This window comes from Musca autumnalis, unplaced genomic scaffold (assembly GCF_047663935.1).
Source record: "Musca autumnalis isolate F117 unplaced genomic scaffold, ASM4766393v1 scaffold_3, whole genome shotgun sequence".
Lineage (NCBI taxonomy): Eukaryota > Metazoa > Arthropoda > Insecta > Diptera > Muscidae > Musca > Musca autumnalis.
The window spans coordinates 60,539,096-60,558,652 of record NW_027411866.1 but is presented as its reverse complement, the minus strand read 5'-3'; the positions used below and the strand labels follow the sequence as shown (position 1 = coordinate 60,558,652).

General features: G+C 38.7%; 1 protein-coding gene and 1 long non-coding RNA gene across 2 annotated transcripts; one reads left to right on the top strand and one right to left on the bottom strand.

Annotated features, from left to right (window-relative positions):
• Nucleotides 1-3,535: 3,535 nt before the first annotated feature.
• LOC141399833 (uncharacterized) lies at nucleotides 3,536-8,537 on the bottom strand. Its single transcript, XR_012411977.1, has 2 exons — nucleotides 4,431-8,537; nucleotides 3,536-4,366 (listed from the first exon to the last, which is right to left on the bottom strand). It is a non-coding gene; the product is annotated as an uncharacterized lncRNA (long non-coding RNA).
• Nucleotides 8,538-9,271: 734 nt separating this feature from the next.
• LOC141398200 (uncharacterized) lies at nucleotides 9,272-19,503 on the top strand. Its single transcript, XM_073975433.1, has 3 exons — nucleotides 9,272-13,609; nucleotides 16,135-16,404; nucleotides 19,066-19,503. The coding sequence occupies exons 1-3, from the start codon at nucleotides 9,272-9,274 to the stop codon at nucleotides 19,501-19,503; spliced, it is 5,046 nt and encodes a 1,681-aa protein (XP_073831534.1).
• The last annotated feature ends 54 nt before the right edge of the window (nucleotides 19,504-19,557 follow it).

Here is a 19,557-nt window from a genome sequence, read left to right as displayed (position 1 = left end):
GGTCCCAATAAGAAATTGTCTTTCAGATACCAGACTTCGACGTCTCAAGGGTATCAGCCTTTTACCTCTGTTTGATCTGACAAAGCTAAGTCTGTTATAAAGGTATTTTGGCTTTTGTTTATAGATTATGTTATGAAGAAATAATAAGGATTTCAGATTCAGGAGGTTGTTGAAACTGCAGCCATATAGAGAATTCCTAAATGATGAAATGTTTTGGGATGTACTTATTCCGTACACATAACGAGTTATGCTATTAAAAGCAACATTTAATTTTCTTCGACTGCCTGCATCACAATGCGCATAAAGCTCGCAGCCGTATAACAAGCTTGGGACCAAAAATGTTTTTGCCAATAGCAATCGTATATTAGGTGGTGTGTAGGAATGAGTTAGCCACAATGTCCGAAGCTTGGCATATGTCTGTCCAACAACTGTATTAATGTGGTTACTCCAACTCAAAGAACTATTGAATGTCACACCCAAATTTTTCGCGCTGGATACTTTTTCAACCTTTTCATTGTTAACTAATATACCAATATTTTGTATGCAAAAATTTTTATTTTTGTGGATAATGATACATTTAGATTTTTTGGGATTTAAAAAAAGACCGTTAGCATTGGCCCATTTGCATACTCTCTCCAGATCATCATTGAGACGTTGAACACATTGATTAATGTTGTTTATGGGGCTGCTTTAATAGATTTGCACGTCGTCTGCATACATGTGGATTTTACTATATATCAACTGATGAGGAAGATCGTTGGCATACATAGAAAACAGGAGTGGCCCTATTATAGATCCTTGTGGTACTCCTTTAACCACTGACAGTGGTTTTGATATCATCGTCCCAGTGTATACAGACTGAGACCGATTGCTAAGATACGACATTAAAAGACGTACCGAAGTTATGGAAAATTTAAACAAAAAGCGAAGTTTAAGACACAAGTTGTTATGATCGACAGTGTCAAATGCTTTAGAGTGGTCAAGTAATACAAGGAAGCTCACTTTGTTATCATCAATTTCACTTCTTATTGCCTCCGAGACTTCAGTTAAGGCAGTAATGCAGCTGTGGTTAGCGTGGAAGCCGGATTGCATATCGGATAGTAGAGATTTTCGGTGCAGATACTCTGATATTTGTTGATGTATGATTTTCTCGAATATTTTGGAGATATAAGGGAGAATAGCGATAGGTCTATATTCCATATTGGATTTGGGTACAGGGACAATTTTTGCTTGTTTCCAAAGGCTGGGGTAAGTGCTAGAACACAGAATAGTGTTGAAAAAGTGTGTGATGTATGGTAACAAACGCGGAAAAATTATGCGGACAAATTTTGATCAACTCCATCAGGTCCGACGGCATTCGATTTCACTTGTTTAAAATAATCTTGAACTTCTTCCTGTGAAACACATCTAAATTCGAAATCACTCTCACCAGTAGATGAGGAATCAATATTTCCATCAAATCCATAGAAAAATGGATCAGCTTGTACACAAGGTATGTTGATAAATGCTTTGTTAAGATCATTTGCATCTGCGGGGCAGGTATCAAACGCCTTCGTTTTAACGACGCCAATATCTCTGATTATCTTCCATTTACTTTTTGAATCTAATGCTGAATTGAATTGATTGAAATAAAAACGCTTCTTCGCAGAATTGATGGAATTATTTACTATTTTTCTTGCGGATCGAAATTCATTGTAAAGTTCAGGGGTTCTAAGCCGTTTCCTCCTGGAGTATGCTTTATCCCTATCAACAATAATCGATTTGATGTACGAGTTAAACCAAGGCTTTGTATTCGGAGTGATTCTTTTTCTTTTAAGAGGAACTGTCGCATTATATAAAAATAGTATATTTTCTTGAATAAAGTGGAGTTGCTGATCCACTGTATTAAACCGGGTCAAGGCTTTGTCAATTGATTTGACAAAACATATCCTCTATATAACCGATGTTTAAATTTCTGTAGTCTCGGTAGAGGAATGTTTGTTCGTTCTCATTGAGACAGAAAGAATAGGTGAGAAAGATTAAATCATGTTTAGAGAAACAAGGTGCTGACACTTGATCATAGAGGAGGACATTTGATAAATTGTTTACAAAGAAAATATCAAGAAGAGTGCTAACTGAGGAAGAGAAGTGTGTAGGTGTTGTGGTGTTAGTGGCATATAAGTCAAGAGCAATCATATTGTTTGTTAGTGATGAATCTGTTAGGGTGTTTGAGTTAAAATCGCCAGCTATTATAACTTCGTTGTAACCCAGAGTTAATGTTTCTAGGGTATTATGAAGTTGCTTAAGATCAACAGTATTATTTGGACGATAAACAGACCCAATAAGCATTTTTTATCATGCGATTTGAACTCAACAAAAACATATTCAATTTTTTCTTCGGACGTTGACTTCTTGCATAGCTTTACGTTTAGAATGTTTTTTGCATAAATTGCTACACCTCCTCCACGACGTTGCCTGTCGCACCTAAACACTGTGTAACCTTGCAGACTTATAAAACTGTTCGGAATTGACGATTTAAGCCAAGTTTCCGATATACAGATGAAGTCAATACCTGAGTTCTCAAAAATATACCTAAATTCATCGACTTTATTTACTAGACTCTGTGAGTTTATATGGCAGACCTTTACACCTTCTTTTTGATTGGCTAGAATTCGCACTAGGTTTTGAGTTACGACTTTGGAACTTCTATCCATGCTATCCATAGGGGTCACTTATGTAATTTCATAAAATTACTTTTGTATGGAACTCGATCTATGAACGCCAAAATAATGGGAAAGTTTCGTATGAAAGTTTTAGCGTGTAATATAAGAGTTATTTTTAGTTTCTTAGGCCATGTTTATTTTATAGCCTTTTGCAGGGATAACCTTCTTAATGAAGATTTATTTGACGTATACGCAAAAGAATTGACATTTGAAACCGGTTATATGTAAACGTACTATTAAGTCCAATTTACATATGTACCTTAGACTATGTTTACATTTACGAAATCCACTCGATTTCAACTGTCAACTCCTTTCCGTATACGTCAAATGAAAACTCATCTGAAATCGATTGGATTTCATTTGACGTTTGAGTAATGGAATTTACAGTTGAAATCGAGTGGATTTCGTAAATGTAAACATAGTGTTAAATGATTTCGTTTTACGAAATCCTTGAAACAAATAAACTGTATTTACATCTGTTTTTGCGTCATTTGCTTACGCACACAATCGCACATACAAACGCACACAATAATTTTAATTACGAAAAATAAGAATTTCACAACACTACCCAGCAAAAAGTTTGCATCCGCGAATGCAGTTAAATCACTAGAACAATTGCCGCTGGAGTACATATTTTCCTATGAATTTTACAAGAGAGCGCGCAGCTAGGATGCACTCCATTTTGCTTCCACGGCACACAGCTAAGATGCACTCCATTTTCAATCCAAATCACAGCCTTTAGTGTAGTGTTTTGTATTGAATTTAAATGCAGTCTAAAGATGCTATAAAATGCAAGCCATTGCAAATATCCGAAAATAAATAAAATACATTGCTTATTCGTGTAAAACAAGAATATTAACTTTATTACATTTACACATATTAACTTTATTACATTAATACAAATTATACAAAAGCTCTGTTCCAGAACTAAAAAGTTTTTACAATTTTTACCACTTTTACACATTTTGCGTTCCCGTGCACCAAATTTTGTATGAAAATCGTTTACGACTATTACAACATTTACGACTTTTACCACTTTATAAATTACGGGAACAGGCCAAAATTTTCCATTTAATTTGATCGTAACTGAGTTTACTTCCTCTGCTCTGCATTTTCTGACAACGCAATTGATTTTGCTCCATCATCCAAATGGTTTTTCATTTTTCCACCTACTCCAGCTCATATTGACAAAATAACTCCAACTCCACTTCAAAAATAATTTGCGTCTCGTGAATTAATACAATGTTCGTATCTTTAGTTTGTATTTCTTTATTTTTTTAAAACAAATTCTTATAATTTTATAATTATGTTCAGAATAAAAGACTGCGACTGTAGGGATCAAAAAATTGGCTTGCTTGGCTAGGGATCTTTAAGCGAGTGCTTCTAAAATGTATCGAACGGAGTGCATTTTTTATAACTCCGTGTGGACTGCATCAAAGGATGTATTGAAATCATAACTCTGCATTGCACTACTTCCAAACTTTTTTGCTGGGCTAAAATTTACCAACCAACTTGACTTAACCATTTATTTAGATTTTTGTCAGCAAAATTTCTGCAGGTAGAAAATGGCAGAACTGATTTGTCGACTTTTGTTTGCCGATTATTTCACAAAATGGACGAAAAACCGAAGAAAACGTCGAACACTGACAACACTAAATTAAAAACTGTGAAATAAAAGACGAAAATTGATTTTTTTAAGTTTTTTTCTGACATTGCTGCCAGACCTACCATTTTTCCGTTCCTTTACTTTTCTGGTAAAAATGTTCATGAGAGAGCAGTTTTGAACAATTTTGACACTTTTCTCTTTTACCACTCTTACCTTTAAAAAAAGTAAAGGAATAGGGATAGGTAAGTCGACTTTCGGTTAATCGATTAATCGATTTTTTGCAGTCAAAAACCTAAAAATCGTAGTCGACTTTTGTCTGGATGAAAAATCGCATAATCGATTATCTTGTGATCGATTTTCACTTGGCGGTTTTACACTTTTGGCGGTTTTACAGTTTCAAAAGAAAACTCGAAAATCGACGAATAGTCGATTATAATCGATTTTCTGCGGTTATGAAAAAGTCGAAAGTCGAGTTTTAAGGCAACTGAAATAATCGCAAGACCGAAAAATCGCATTTTTAGATTTAGACCATAATCGAATAGTCGAAAAATCGATTATTGCTTTCCATTACCTATCCTTTAAAAGGAACAAAGCTATTGTTACAAATTTTAGGGTAACCAGACACAGCTAATTGCAAAAAGTAGTTTTATGCTCGGTTTATATTCGGCATCGTTTCGTGATTTCTTAGGCGTTTCGTGATTTTGCGCGAAATCATCTCATTTCGTAATTTTAGCGTAATCAGCATCAAATGATATACAACCCTGTTTTTGCCTAAAAAAGTACCAAAAGTTTCAATACTTTTCACGAATCGCTACAGTGAGTGTAAAAAATATTCGGTTTTCAATTTTACCAATAATAACACCTTAGTATTTTAAGTATTTTAGAAGTCCATACCCAATAACCAAAAAACCAAATACTTACAAAAATGTTGGTCCTGTGGCAATTAAAAAATGCAAATAACATGGATCCACGGCAACCCTATAAGCGATAATAATGAATTAAAGTTTGTTAACCCTGTTTTCTATTGCGGTTGGTAACCAGACAGAGCTATTAATTTTGGTGAAGGCACCCACCTCCTCCTGGCGTATACTTTTGGGAGTCATAAATTAGTTTGCATGCAAATTAGTTGAATTTCTAGTCATAGTCAAGGACTATGGGATTAAGCCTGACTATTTTGAAAAACAAAATAGAAGTCGTCATCCCAAACAAAAAACGCCAACCCTCCTAATTGTTGTTTATTGCTGTAGTATGCAATACCAACAATTTACTTATGTGTTTTTTTCGTCGAGAATCGACGAACACATAGCAGTGGGAAAGATTTGGTTTTGTTTGCAAGTGAAGTTGCTAGAGTTTAGGTAGTGCCAAAGAAATTCTTGATCAGAGTGTTTCTTTGCGCACGTTTCTATTTGAGCTAGCAATTGACACTTGGGTATAAAAAGTTTCTTGTTGAAAAACAAGAAACAAGGGAACTGATGAAGATCTGTGGCGAGATCTGAAAATATAGTATTCCCTGCCTTACCCCTTGGTAAACATCGCCAATTTTTCCCACTAATAAATTAAAGTTGTTTTAATAATATATTAAAACAACGACTATGGGATTAAGCCTGACTATTTTGAAAAACAAAATTAATTGTTTTTTACAAAGGAACCTGATATTCAAAGAAAATTAATAATGTATCAAAAGGGGCTACCAATGTCAATTTTCCAATTTTGGAACTTTTATTAGAAATGTATAATGATAACATAATTGTTCCACAAACATCCCAGTAGGGACAAGGAAGGCTCCACTCATATGAATGAGTGCATCCCGATTCATACTAGCTCAATGATAATTGACCAACTGACACCGCATGTAGAGATGTTATTCATGGCTGAAGTACTCAAAAAATGTCACCATCATAAATTTTCATGTGGCCTGGCCTAGGAACCCGGGTATTTAGCGTGAAAAGCGGGCGTGCATACCATTGCGCAACGGTGGCACCCTATTAAATATGCGTACAAATTTTAGCTCAAGAGAACAATTACCATAAACGCTTCACTCTTGAGATGTTGCACATAACAAAACACACCCACTAACAAACGATTAAATTATAAAACGGACACCGACAATTGCGCTCAGATCTATAGACATTTAGTAAACAAATACAGATATGAAAAACCTTTAGTTAAAGATAGTAATTTGGACTGTAAGCAGCCATTACACTTCCTTTAAGTAAGTTTTAAGTACACCTCAGTTTTGTAAAACATTTACAAATTGTAATAATTGTAGTTCACTGAAGATGATTGGAGAATCCAATCGAAATATTGGAAACAAATAAAGCTTGGAAAAATTAAACATCAAGTCTTTTACTTAAAAAGCCTATAGCCTAACAATACAACAACAGAAGGCAAACTATTGAAAAATACCAAACAAAATAGTTTTTTTTATAAAAAAAATGTTGATAAACGGCAACCAGACTCTTTTCTACATTTTCTATAACCATCCTCGACTTTGTAAGATTAACCAATCAAATGCAGCAGTCGATTGAACTCAGCCATACTGAAAACAAAAAGTAAATTTTCGAAAACTAAGAAATAAGGTGAACATTAAAATGACATTATTTTCGCGAAAGTTTATATTTTTCAAGATTTATTGTTTTTGTACAGTATCCGAACAAGATTAGCATTTAAAATTTTCAGATTGATTTTACATCTTTTCTCTTTAATAAGGCGATATCTCTTTATGAAAATTTTTTATGATAATTTTTAAGTATACTACAATTTCAATAGTGAAAAAGTCTATTTCCCCGTAGTTTCCCGACCATAGTTTCTTCTAATGTTTTATGCGCTTGAGTCTCAAATATCAGATTCAATCATAAAAAATTGCGCATATTTGCGCCATTCCGAAAAAAATCTAATTTTTCTTAACTAAAATATGAAATATTTTTATATTTAAACTTTGTTCCGCCTTATAACAGGGACTCTTATTTATCAGAATAAACCAACACCTATCAAATATGTTTGCATTATTCAGAAACATTCACGGCTTTTCTCATGTGAATTGAGAAAAATTTAATTTAAGAAAGTTTCAAAAAATAAAATTTGGAATGAAATATATGTATATGGGACTATATATACATACATCTGTACCGATTTGTTTGAAAATTGGATCAATGTTTGTTTTAGGCTAGTTCAGGTTGCATGTGTGAATTTTCAGTGATTTTGGTGCATTTTTATCTCATATCAGATGCGAATATAATTGGAAGCTGCATCCAAATCTGGACCGATTTTCATTATTTTCTAGAGGATTAATCCTCGTACAGAAGATATGCTTTGTGCAAAATTTTATATCAATCCGACTATAAATGAGCTTTTTAGAGCTTTTGATCAACTTTTAACACAAATTTCCCCTCTGTGGGCCGGTTGGCTTTGAATTACAAGTTAAATAAAATAGAATTGAATTTAGGGAAAACAAAACACATTTATTTTGTTTTAGTTTTTTTGAACGCACACGTAACTCGTAATTATTTAGGTAGGTCCATTAAACATAACATTATAGTGGTGTTCCAGAACTAAAAAGTTTTAACACATTTAGTCCCGGTCCACACTAGAGTGATTTTATTGAAAAAATTGCATGAAATAATGCGTTTCTAGATCGACCTCCATAGTAGAGTAAAATCATAAAATTGCTGTAGTGGGGAATTCGGTTTAAGAACACCTAATTTCATGAAATTTTTAATGAAATTCACGCTAGTATGGACCGGGACTTAACAACTTTTGCACTTTTTCCACATTTCCCCCAAAAAGGTTGCAAAATGTCCACTTCGCTTTGCGCAAAAATAGAAGCTTTTACTTCTGATTGGTTAGGTTAGGTTATAGGATGCGCAGCTGCTGTAAGTAGCAGCCACTCCACTCGGAGATCTTGTGGTCCATTGTGATTGTTCAGACATTCACATCATCGAAAATATATTTATGCTTAAAAACAAACGTTGGTCTTAAAGACTTTTTATGTCTAAATAATAAATAAACAAAATAATAAATGTATGCGTTCATGCTTTTATATCGTCATAACTCATTCATTATGTCATTGCGATAAACGAAACGTTCTAGTTAAATACTGCAAACGCAGATTTATTGTTATTAACTAAAAAGTCAACAACAATGTCGTAGAATGGTTGTAGGCTAATGAACCACAATAGTTATTTTTGTAATAATTATTAAACCATTTTACTAGGTCAAGATATTCAATGTAAATGTGCAAGTTAGCAATAATTTAGTATTTAAGAACAAACTTTTCAATAAAGAAAGTAGAAAGTGAAAACTACTTATCGTGTTACAATCATTTCCTCTTAACCAAGTTTATGTGCTTGCGTTAAACCTATAATTTTATCTCGGTGACACTGCCTTGATAAAAGACATCTAAAACCTCATTGAAGGACAAAATAGTCCCTTCAAAATACATGGTGACCCCGACGTGATCGTACCGGTTTAAGTGTAACATGTCGCGTTTATTTAATTCGAGTTCCCGGATACAGCGCGTTTTCTGATTCGCCATACGATCCCGCATATCCTGATTCTACATACGATCAGCGCATATCCTGATTCTACATACGGTCAGCGCATATCCTGATTCTACAATCGATCCCGCATATCCTGATTCTACATACGATCAGCGCATATCCTGATTCTACATACGGTCAGCGCATATCCTGATTCTACAATCGATCCCGCATATCCTGATTCTACATACGATCAGCGCATATCCTGATTCTACATACGGTCAGCGCATATCCTGATTCTACATACGATCCCACATATCCTGATTCTAAATACGATCCCGCATACAACGCATATCCTTTCTGAGTATACACAGAACCTCAGATACGAACCAGATCCTTGCTGATTCAACTTCGGTTACAACGTTCGAAAACTCATAAAGCTACATATCTAGCAACAACCTCACAAGTGGTTTGGAGATATAGCAATGACAACGGTACAAGACCTTATAGCTCTGCAGGGAGTAAGGGCCAGCAATTTCGACAAATTCGTGTCGACAATTAAGAAGGCGCCGCACGACAGAAGGACGGAGGAGTTCTATTTAAGCAAGCGTAACGAGCTAACGGCGCTCTGGCAGACGTTTGAGAAGGCGGAGAACCAGATCCGCAATGATCCGTCTTTGCCAGAGGATGACCCATATATAGCGGAGAATTTACATAAGAACATTGGAGAAAAATTCAATTCAACAATGGACTACATCGCGGCGGAATTAGACAAAGTGAAGAGCAAGCCAGGTCCATCGAAAAAAGCCCAAGAAATTAGTTCAGAAGGCCAAACTTCGGGCCAGATAGAGGTATATGCATCAACCCAAGTTGAGGGGCTGGCCCGAAGGATAAAAGCCAGAATGGCTGCTCTTAAGCGCCATTTGCAGAGCTTGGACAGTCTCGAAGCCGGACAATCAATTCCATTTTATACAATCAAAGAAGATACGATAAAAAAGCTGTGGGGCCAAATCACAGATTTATTCGACGAAATTTGGCAGCAGATCAAGGACCCTTCCAAAATCGGGCTAGATCAAGATAGTTACGATAGCCTAGAAGATTCGGTGCAGCATAACCTAATTCGGCTGGCGGTCCTGAAGGACAAATGCTCTGATAATGTAAGAAACGCACCTCAACTGGGGAGTAACTTGTCAACACACAGTGTAATTCCGCTACCGAAGGTAACAATCCCAAAGTTTAATGGGGATTATTTAAAATGGCCGGCATTCAGTGATCTTTTTACACAGTTGGTAAACAACCAACGCATACCCACAGTACAAAAGATGTGGTATCTGAAGGCAAATCTGACGGGTGAAGCAGAAAATCTGATTAGTCATATATCAGCTACTGCCGAAAATTATGACGCGGCATGGAAAATGCTGCAAGATCGATACAACAATAAGCGAGTGCTGGTAGCATCGCTTATACATCAACTGGTTGATCAACCATCGACCGGGTCATCTGCCGCGTCCATTAAGCAGCTACATGACGTCACTCAAGAGTGCTTACATGCGCTTAAGAACGTTGGAGTCGACACGTCCTCTTGGAGTCCAATGTTACTTCATCTACTGTCGAGGAAACTAGACCGAAGTACTTACAGCCAGTATGAAAGGTATATTGTCAACCCAAGGGAGTTGCAGCAAGTTAGCCAATTCCTAGAATTTCTGGAGACTCGATTCCAGTCAATGGAGGCGATGGGTCAAAAGGAAAAAACGTCACCTAAATCGTGTGCTACAGTGGCATCGGCAAACCAAGGAGACAACATGTGTACTCTGTGTAAAAATGGCACCCATAAGCTATATCACTGCCAGAGCTTTCTCAAAATGACACCGCCAGAACGACTAAACTTCACTCAGAAGCAAAAACGATGTGTGAACTGTTTAAAGGCGGGCCATTCATCGAAGCAATGTACAACACGATGTTGCACGAAATGCAACAAGAAACACAACACATTGTTGCATCTAGAACGCAAGCAAGGGTCTACGAACAAACAAGATAGTCGTACGACTTTATCAGCTGGAACTGGTACAAAGCCTGCCGGTGGAGTAGCCTCCGTAAATACTGAGTCGTGCAATAATCAGGAAGCCACGGCGCTAGCTGCTGCTAATAAAGAACAAATCAGCTCGTACGTGGTACTCAGCACTGCTGTAGTAAAAATAAAGGTGGATGAAGCAGAAGTGGAGTGTCGCGCTTTGCTCGATTCGGGTTCCCAAGTCAATTTCATCACAGAACGTTTAGTAAAGCGACTTGGCATTTCAATGCAAAAATCAACAATCAATATCAACGGGATCGGTGCAACCAACACTAGAACAAACCATCGAGTAAATGTAGCTCTAAAGTCTCGAATCAACAATTATTCGACTCGACTTGAAGCGTTTGTTTTGCCTTGTATCCTATCACCACAGCCATCACAATTCATTAACATTGAAGATTGGTCGATTCCAAAGAATCTGACGCTAGCTGATCCAGCCTTCAACCGTCCTGATAAAATTGATATATTGCTAGGTGCAGAACATTATCACGAACTATTGTCGATTGGACAAATAAAATTAGCCAAGAATCTCCCTACAATGCAAAACACTGTGTTTGGATGGGTAATCTCAGGAAAAATTCAAGAGGAACAGCCCAGGAACCTTACATGCGGAATATGTACGACGGATGAATCGCTTGACGCCTCTATCGCCCGACTATGGGAATTGGAAGAAATCAAGACAACCAGCAAACCAATGTCCCTCGAAGAAAGACAATGCGAAAATCACTTTGAGCAGCACACCACCAAGGACAACAAAAATCGATTCGTAGTTCGAATACCATTTCATCAAAACCCCGACGCCTTAGGAGATTCTCATGGGATCGCAATCAATCGATTCTTTTCCCTCGAACGCCGGTTGCAGAAGGATCCTGAGTTGAAACAACAATATGTCAAATTCATGGAAGAATATGAAAACCTAGGACACATGACAAAAATATCGACAGATGCTATTCGCTCCCCACACTACTTTATCCCACATCATTGCGTACAACGACCTGAAAGCACAACAACAAAGCTCCGTGTAGTATTCGACGCTTCGGCCAAAACTTCGTCAATGCATTCGCTAAATGATCTTATGTACGCAGGACCTACGGTTCAGAGCGATCTGTTCTCTATACTACTGAGATTTAGGCTACCCAAGTACGTTTTTACAACTGATGTCGAGAAAATGTACAGGCAGGTCTTAATCTCTCCTGAGGACCGCCAGTTTCAACTAATAATTTGGAGAAAGGATGTCACTCAGCCTATAACCTACTACCAACTCAACACAGTCACATATGGCACAAGAGCCGCCCCATATCTGGCAACAAAATGCCTGCAACGAATGGCCAAGGAGAACGCAATCCGCTACCCACTCGCCTCGCAATTTCTGCAAGAGAACTTTTACGTCGACGATGGCCTGGGCGGAGCCGACAGTTTAATAACCGCAGTAAATTTGCAGCAGCAACTCATTCAAGTTATGAAAGACAGCGGGTTCAACTTACGCAAGTGGTGTGCTAATAACCCTCAATTGCTTAAAGACATTTCAGAAGGAGATCAAGAAGTAAATTTAGATTTCGAGAGCTCAAAGGCTGACACCGTTAAAACATTAGGGTTAACATGGCTTCCAAAAGATGACACCTTCTGTGTAAAAGTCAATATTGATCCCGTCAGGAGAGTCACTAAACGTACAGTGACTTCAGATCTTGCCAGACTTTTTGATCCATTAGGGGTACTGTCTCCAGTCACAGTTACGGCCAAAATATTCATACAAGAATTGTGGGAGTTAAAATTAGACTGGGACCAATCGTTACCAGAATCCTTACACTCTAAATGGACCACGTTTCGATCGGACTTAAACGCTCTAAAAAATCTTCAGATATATAGACACATCTTTAAAGGGAGAGTGCCAGAATCAAGGCAACTACACATCTTCACAGACGCGTCAGAAAAGGCGTACGGCGCAGCGGCTTATATGCGATCAACCTTTAAAGATGGAACAATCATGACACGTCTCCTATGTTCGAAGTCTCGCGTTGCCCCACTCAAAAGGCAAACCATACCACGGTTGGAGCTTTGCGCAGCAGTACTTGGAGCCCAGCTAGCTTCAAAAATCAAAATCGATCTTCAATTGACGTGTCCAACCTGGTTTTGGACTGACTCAGAAATCGTGCTGGCCTGGATAAACTCATCATCCGCAGCATTCAATACATTTGTGGCCAATAGAATTGCAATCATACAAGAAATCACTCAGGCAGAACAGTGGCGTCATGTCAGCTCAAAGTGCAATCCAGCCGATGTACTATCTCGCGGCATATCGCCGACAGCCCTTAAAGATTGTACTCTTTGGTTCTGTGGTCCCTTGTTTTTACACGGAAAGGATACAACATGGCCAGAAAAATTCAATTCAAATCTTGCAATTTCGACCAATCTCGAGAGAAAGAGGAAGGTACCAGAGGCACTCGTCACTTCAGTGACACCAACCAACTTTATGTACAACATAAATCACAACAACTCGTTCATCCGTCTACAACGAATCATAGCATACGTTTTGCGTTTCATTACTCAGAGCAGATGCAAAAATACCCTTCGACAGGCCCAAGGATCACTTACAACGGTCGAGCTAGACACGGCTTTAAGGCATATCATCAGGCACATACAAGAGTCGGACTTTAAGGAAGAAATTCAACAACTGAAGAAGTATCAAGAGGTGCGTGGAACAAGTAAACTGAGTAACCTGTCACCATTCTTGGACAATGACGGCCTAATTCGGGTTGGGGGTCGTCTTGAAGCATCGTCTTTGTCATTCGACTCCAAGCATCAACTTCTTATTCCCTACAATGACCCAATTTCAAAATTAATATTTGAAATGGTCCACAAAGAAAATAAACATTGTGGCGCACAAACATTGCTGGGAATCGTACGACAACGGTTTTGGCCACTAAAAGGGAAGATTATGGCTCGAGCTACGGTTCATCGCTGTACAATTTGTAGCAGAGCTAAACCAGCATTTTTTAATCAAGTTATGGGAAACTTGCCTTCCACGCGTGTCACACCAGCCAGAGCCTTCATTAATACTGGGGTAGATTTTTGTGGCCCAATAACAGTACATTACAAACTTCGCGGAAAACGGCCACACAAGGCATACATTGCAGTATTTTGTTGCTTCTCGACGAAGGCAGTACACTTGGAACTAGTGAGTGATCTCACAACAGAGGCATTCATAGGTGCTCTTAAAAGATTCATCGGACGACGTGGGCACTGCCAAAACCTATACTGCGACAACGCAACGAACTTCGTAGGAGCAAAAAACAAGCTACCTGAACTGTCAACCATCATACATACAACAAATGCCCAAGAAGCCATTTCAAATACTTGCAACAACAAGGGCATTCAGTTTCATTTCATTCCGCCAAGAGCGCCACACTTCGGTGGCCTCTGGGAAGCCGCTGTCAAGTCAGCAAAACATCTTCTAATCAGAAGCATGGGGAATGCATCCTTGACTTATGAAGAACTCGAGACTTTGGTCATTGAAATTGAAGCCATATTAAACTCGAGGCCTATTTCTCCGCTGTCAAATGATCCCAATGATATAGGTGCACTCACTCCAGGACACTTTTTGATTGGAGAACCACTCACTGCACAAGTGGACTCGCAAGCAAAGCAACCAACCTTAAGCCTAGCGACAAGGTGGAATCTGGTTTCTCGACTTAAGCACGAATTTTGGAGCAGGTGGTCACGAGACTATCTAAACGAACTGCAATATCGCAGTAAGTGGAAAGAGCAGTCGAAGAATCTACAACCAGGAGCCATTGTCATTATAAAAGAAGACAATGTTCCGGTCATGAAGTGGCCCTTAGGTCGTGTTATCAAAACATACAAAGGAAATGACAATTTAGTGAGAGTTGCTGACGTAAAAACCGCATCCGGAGTTTTTAAAAGAGCTATCCAATATTTAGCACCACTTCCGCGACTCGAAGAAGACAATACCTGCAAAGACTTGCCGACCGTGCAACTATCACCAAACCCGACCAATGAGGAAGAGCTGGAGACGCAATCATCCTCAACATCAACAGACGAACGTCAAAGCAAAAGGAAACGAACAACTTCAAGCTCTAGCATCATGCTAACGATGATCGTAGCTCTATGTGCACTTCCCTTAATTTGTGCAAACAAAATAGAGGTAACCAAGTTTGAACCCAACATTGGAATACACTTTGAAGGAATTGGCACCACACGTATCTCAAGATCAGACTGGAAACTTATAACGTACTATGAACTACAACCATACTGGCGAGAGATGGACACATTTACAAATGGCACTTCGGCACTCCAGAAGTTATGTACCCTCATATCCCAAAGGACACCGTGTCTGAACATTCTACATACCCTTGAGCTCGGTTTCTCAGACCTCAAGGACGGAAACCTTTTGCTAAAAAACAAAAGAAGCAAACGTGGTGCTGTAAATATTGTTGGAAACATTGCTAACTCACTTTTTGGAGTTTTGGACTCAAATTACGCGGAACAAATGTCAGACACTATCACCTTAATCAAAGAAGATGAAACCCACATGAAACAGCTCTTAAGAAACCAAACCTCAGTTATTAACTCAACCCTCAACATTTTTAAACAAGATGAACTACAACTAAAAGAAGACTTCGACAGCCTTGATCGTCAATTGAACAACATTGAAAAACGGCTACACGAAAACGAACAAGACAGTCACCAATTTAACCTGTTCCAAAATATGGTGTCACTATCTTCTTAATTGTCATTGATATTAGTAAGGCTACACCGAATACAAACAGCAATAATAACAACTTTGTCCGATTCGCATCATGGGGAAATCAGCCCAATGTTACTATCACCACTACAACTTCAATCAGAGCTCATACAAGTCAGAAATCATCTTCCACCAGCATTGCAGCTACCCGTCCGTCAAGATAATCTCCTGCAGCTCTACAAAATTATGAATGTAAAGGGAGGAATCACAGAGAATCATATCATTTTCTATATAACAATTCCTCTATGTGACCCAGAATCTTTGGAACTGCTTAAGCTACATCCAATTCCAGCACTCGTCAATAGCACCATGATGATCATTAGGCCATGTAGCGACCTCATCGCTATAACCCCCCACAGAGATGAATATTATACATTAAATGAACAAGAATGGACACGATGCACACCACTAACAGAAGATGAAGTTTTATGTCCAAATATGCAGTCTAAATTCAATGCGGACGCAGCCAAGTGCCTATGCGAAATTTCACTTCTTAATAATACCACTCGTCCCAGTTGTACCGTGGACCCATTTATAGACGACATGTCGATGACACAACTAAAACACAGCAACCAGTGGATGTATACAATGTCACATCAAACTCAAGTAACCAAGGATCACTTACAACGGTCGAGCTAGACACGGCTTTAAGGCATATCATCAGGCACATACAAGAGTCGGACTTTAAGGAAGAAATTCAACAACTGAAGAAGTATCAAGAGGTGCGTGGAACAAGTAAACTGAGTAACCTGTCACCATTCTTGGACAATGACGGCCTAATTCGGGTTGGGGGTCGTCTTGAAGCATCGTCTTTGTCATTCGACTCCAAGCATCAACTTCTTATTCCCTACAATGACCCAATTTCAAAATTAATATTTGAAATGGTCCACAAAGAAAATAAACATTGTGGCGCACAAACATTGCTGGGAATCGTACGACAACGGTTTTGGCCACTAAAAGGGAAGATTATGGCTCGAGCTACGGTTCATCGCTGTACAATTTGTAGCAGAGCTAAACCAGCATTTTTTAATCAAGTTATGGGAAACTTGCCTTCCACGCGTGTCACACCAGCCAGAGCCTTCATTAATACTGGGGTAGATTTTTGTGGCCCAATAACAGTACATTACAAACTTCGCGGAAAACGGCCACACAAGGCATACATTGCAGTATTTTGTTGCTTCTCGACGAAGGCAGTACACTTGGAACTAGTGAGTGATCTCACAACAGAGGCATTCATAGGTGCTCTTAAAAGATTCATCGGACGACGTGGGCACTGCCAAAACCTATACTGCGACAACGCAACGAACTTCGTAGGAGCAAAAAACAAGCTACCTGAACTGTCAACCATCATACATACAACAAATGCCCAAGAAGCCATTTCAAATACTTGCAACAACAAGGGCATTCAGTTTCATTTCATTCCGCCAAGAGCGCCACACTTCGGTGGCCTCTGGGAAGCCGCTGTCAAGTCAGCAAAACATCTTCTAATCAGAAGCATGGGGAATGCATCCTTGACTTATGAAGAACTCGAGACTTTGGTCATTGAAATTGAAGCCATATTAAACTCGAGGCCTATTTCTCCGCTGTCAAATGATCCCAATGATATAGGTGCACTCACTCCAGGACACTTTTTGATTGGAGAACCACTCACTGCACAAGTGGACTCGCAAGCAAAGCAACCAACCTTAAGCCTAGCGACAAGGTGGAATCTGGTTTCTCGACTTAAGCACGAATTTTGGAGCAGGTGGTCACGAGACTATCTAAACGAACTGCAATATCGCAGTAAGTGGAAAGAGCAGTCGAAGAATCTACAACCAGGAGCCATTGTCATTATAAAAGAAGACAATGTTCCGGTCATGAAGTGGCCCTTAGGTCGTGTTATCAAAACATACAAAGGAAATGACAATTTAGTGAGAGTTGCTGACGTAAAAACCGCATCCGGAGTTTTTAAAAGAGCTATCCAATATTTAGCACCACTTCCGCGACTCGAAGAAGACAATACCTGCAAAGACTTGCCGACCGTGCAACTATCACCAAACCCGACCAATGAGGAAGAGCTGGAGACGCAATCATCCTCAACATCAACAGACGAACGTCAAAGCAAAAGGAAACGAACAACTTCAAGCTCTAGCATCATGCTAACGATGATCGTAGCTCTATGTGCACTTCCCTTAATTTGTGCAAACAAAATAGAGGTAACCAAGTTTGAACCCAACATTGGAATACACTTTGAAGGAATTGGCACCACACGTATCTCAAGATCAGACTGGAAACTTATAACGTACTATGAACTACAACCATACTGGCGAGAGATGGACACATTTACAAATGGCACTTCGGCACTCCAGAAGTTATGTACCCTCATATCCCAAAGGACACCGTGTCTGAACATTCTACATACCCTTGAGCTCGGTTTCTCAGACCTCAAGGACGGAAACCTTTTGCTAAAAAACAAAAGAAGCAAACGTGGTGCTGTAAATATTGTTGGAAACATTGCTAACTCACTTTTTGGAGTTTTGGACTCAAATTACGCGGAACAAATGTCAGACACTATCACCTTAATCAAAGAAGATGAAACCCACATGAAACAGCTCTTAAGAAACCAAACCTCAGTTATTAACTCAACCCTCAACATTTTTAAACAAGATGAACTACAACTAAAAGAAGACTTCGACAGCCTTGATCGTCAATTGAACAACATTGAAAAACGGCTACACGAAAACGAACAAGACAGTCACCAATTTAACCTGTTCCAAAATATGGTGTCACTATCTTCTCAATTGTCATTGATATTAGTAAGGCTACACCGAATACAAACAGCAATAATAACAACTTTGTCCGATTCGCATCATGGGGAAATCAGCCCAATGTTACTATCACCACTACAACTTCAATCAGAGCTCATACAAGTCAGAAATCATCTTCCACCAGCATTGCAGCTACCCGTCCGTCAAGATAATCTCCTGCAGCTCTACAAAATTATGAATGTAAAGGGAGGAATCACAGAGAATCATATCATTTTCTATATAACAATTCCTCTATGTGACCCAGAATCTTTGGAACTGCTTAAGCTACATCCAATTCCAGCACTCGTCAATAGCACCATGATGATCATTAGGCCATGTAGCGACCTCATCGCTATAACCCCCCACAGAGATGAATATTATACATTAAATGAACAAGAATGGACACGATGCACACCACTAACAGAAGATGAAGTTTTATGTCCAAATATGCAGTCTAAATTCAATGCGGACGCAGCCAAGTGCCTATGCGAAATTTCACTTCTTAATAATACCACTCGTCCCAGTTGTACCGTGGACCCATTTATAGACGACATGTCGATGACACAACTAAAACACAGCAACCAGTGGATGTATACAATGTCACATCAAACTCAAGTAACCACTGTATGCAATCACGAACACTCCCGAGTAATATTGCAGGGCACCGGTCTCATTAAAATAAGTCCAGACTGTACCCTAAAATACAAGTCAATGTTCATTCAGGGACATCCAACATATTCATCATCCCTTCACTCGTCATACACAGCCACCGCCAACGTTACAGAAATCAGTTATCCAGACAAACCGCAGTATAGTAAGATACATTTCAAAAATTACATTGACCACATCAAGAATATATCTGAAATTCAAAATCAACTACATCAACAAGTTCTAAATGACCTGCCACTGGAACTTGACAACATCAAAAGACATCATGCAACAGTAGCTTACGCTGCCCTCATTCTTGCAATTGGAATCGTTGTCACAGCAGTCTACAGGAGAAAACAATCCTTTAAAATGAAGCCAAGTCAACAACCTCCCATAGCAGCAGTCCGTCAAAATGTCGCGTCATCAGAATTTGTTGTTTCCGTATCATAATATTCATAAGAAAATGAAATTAAAAAAAAATATATATATACATTTTGTTCGTTG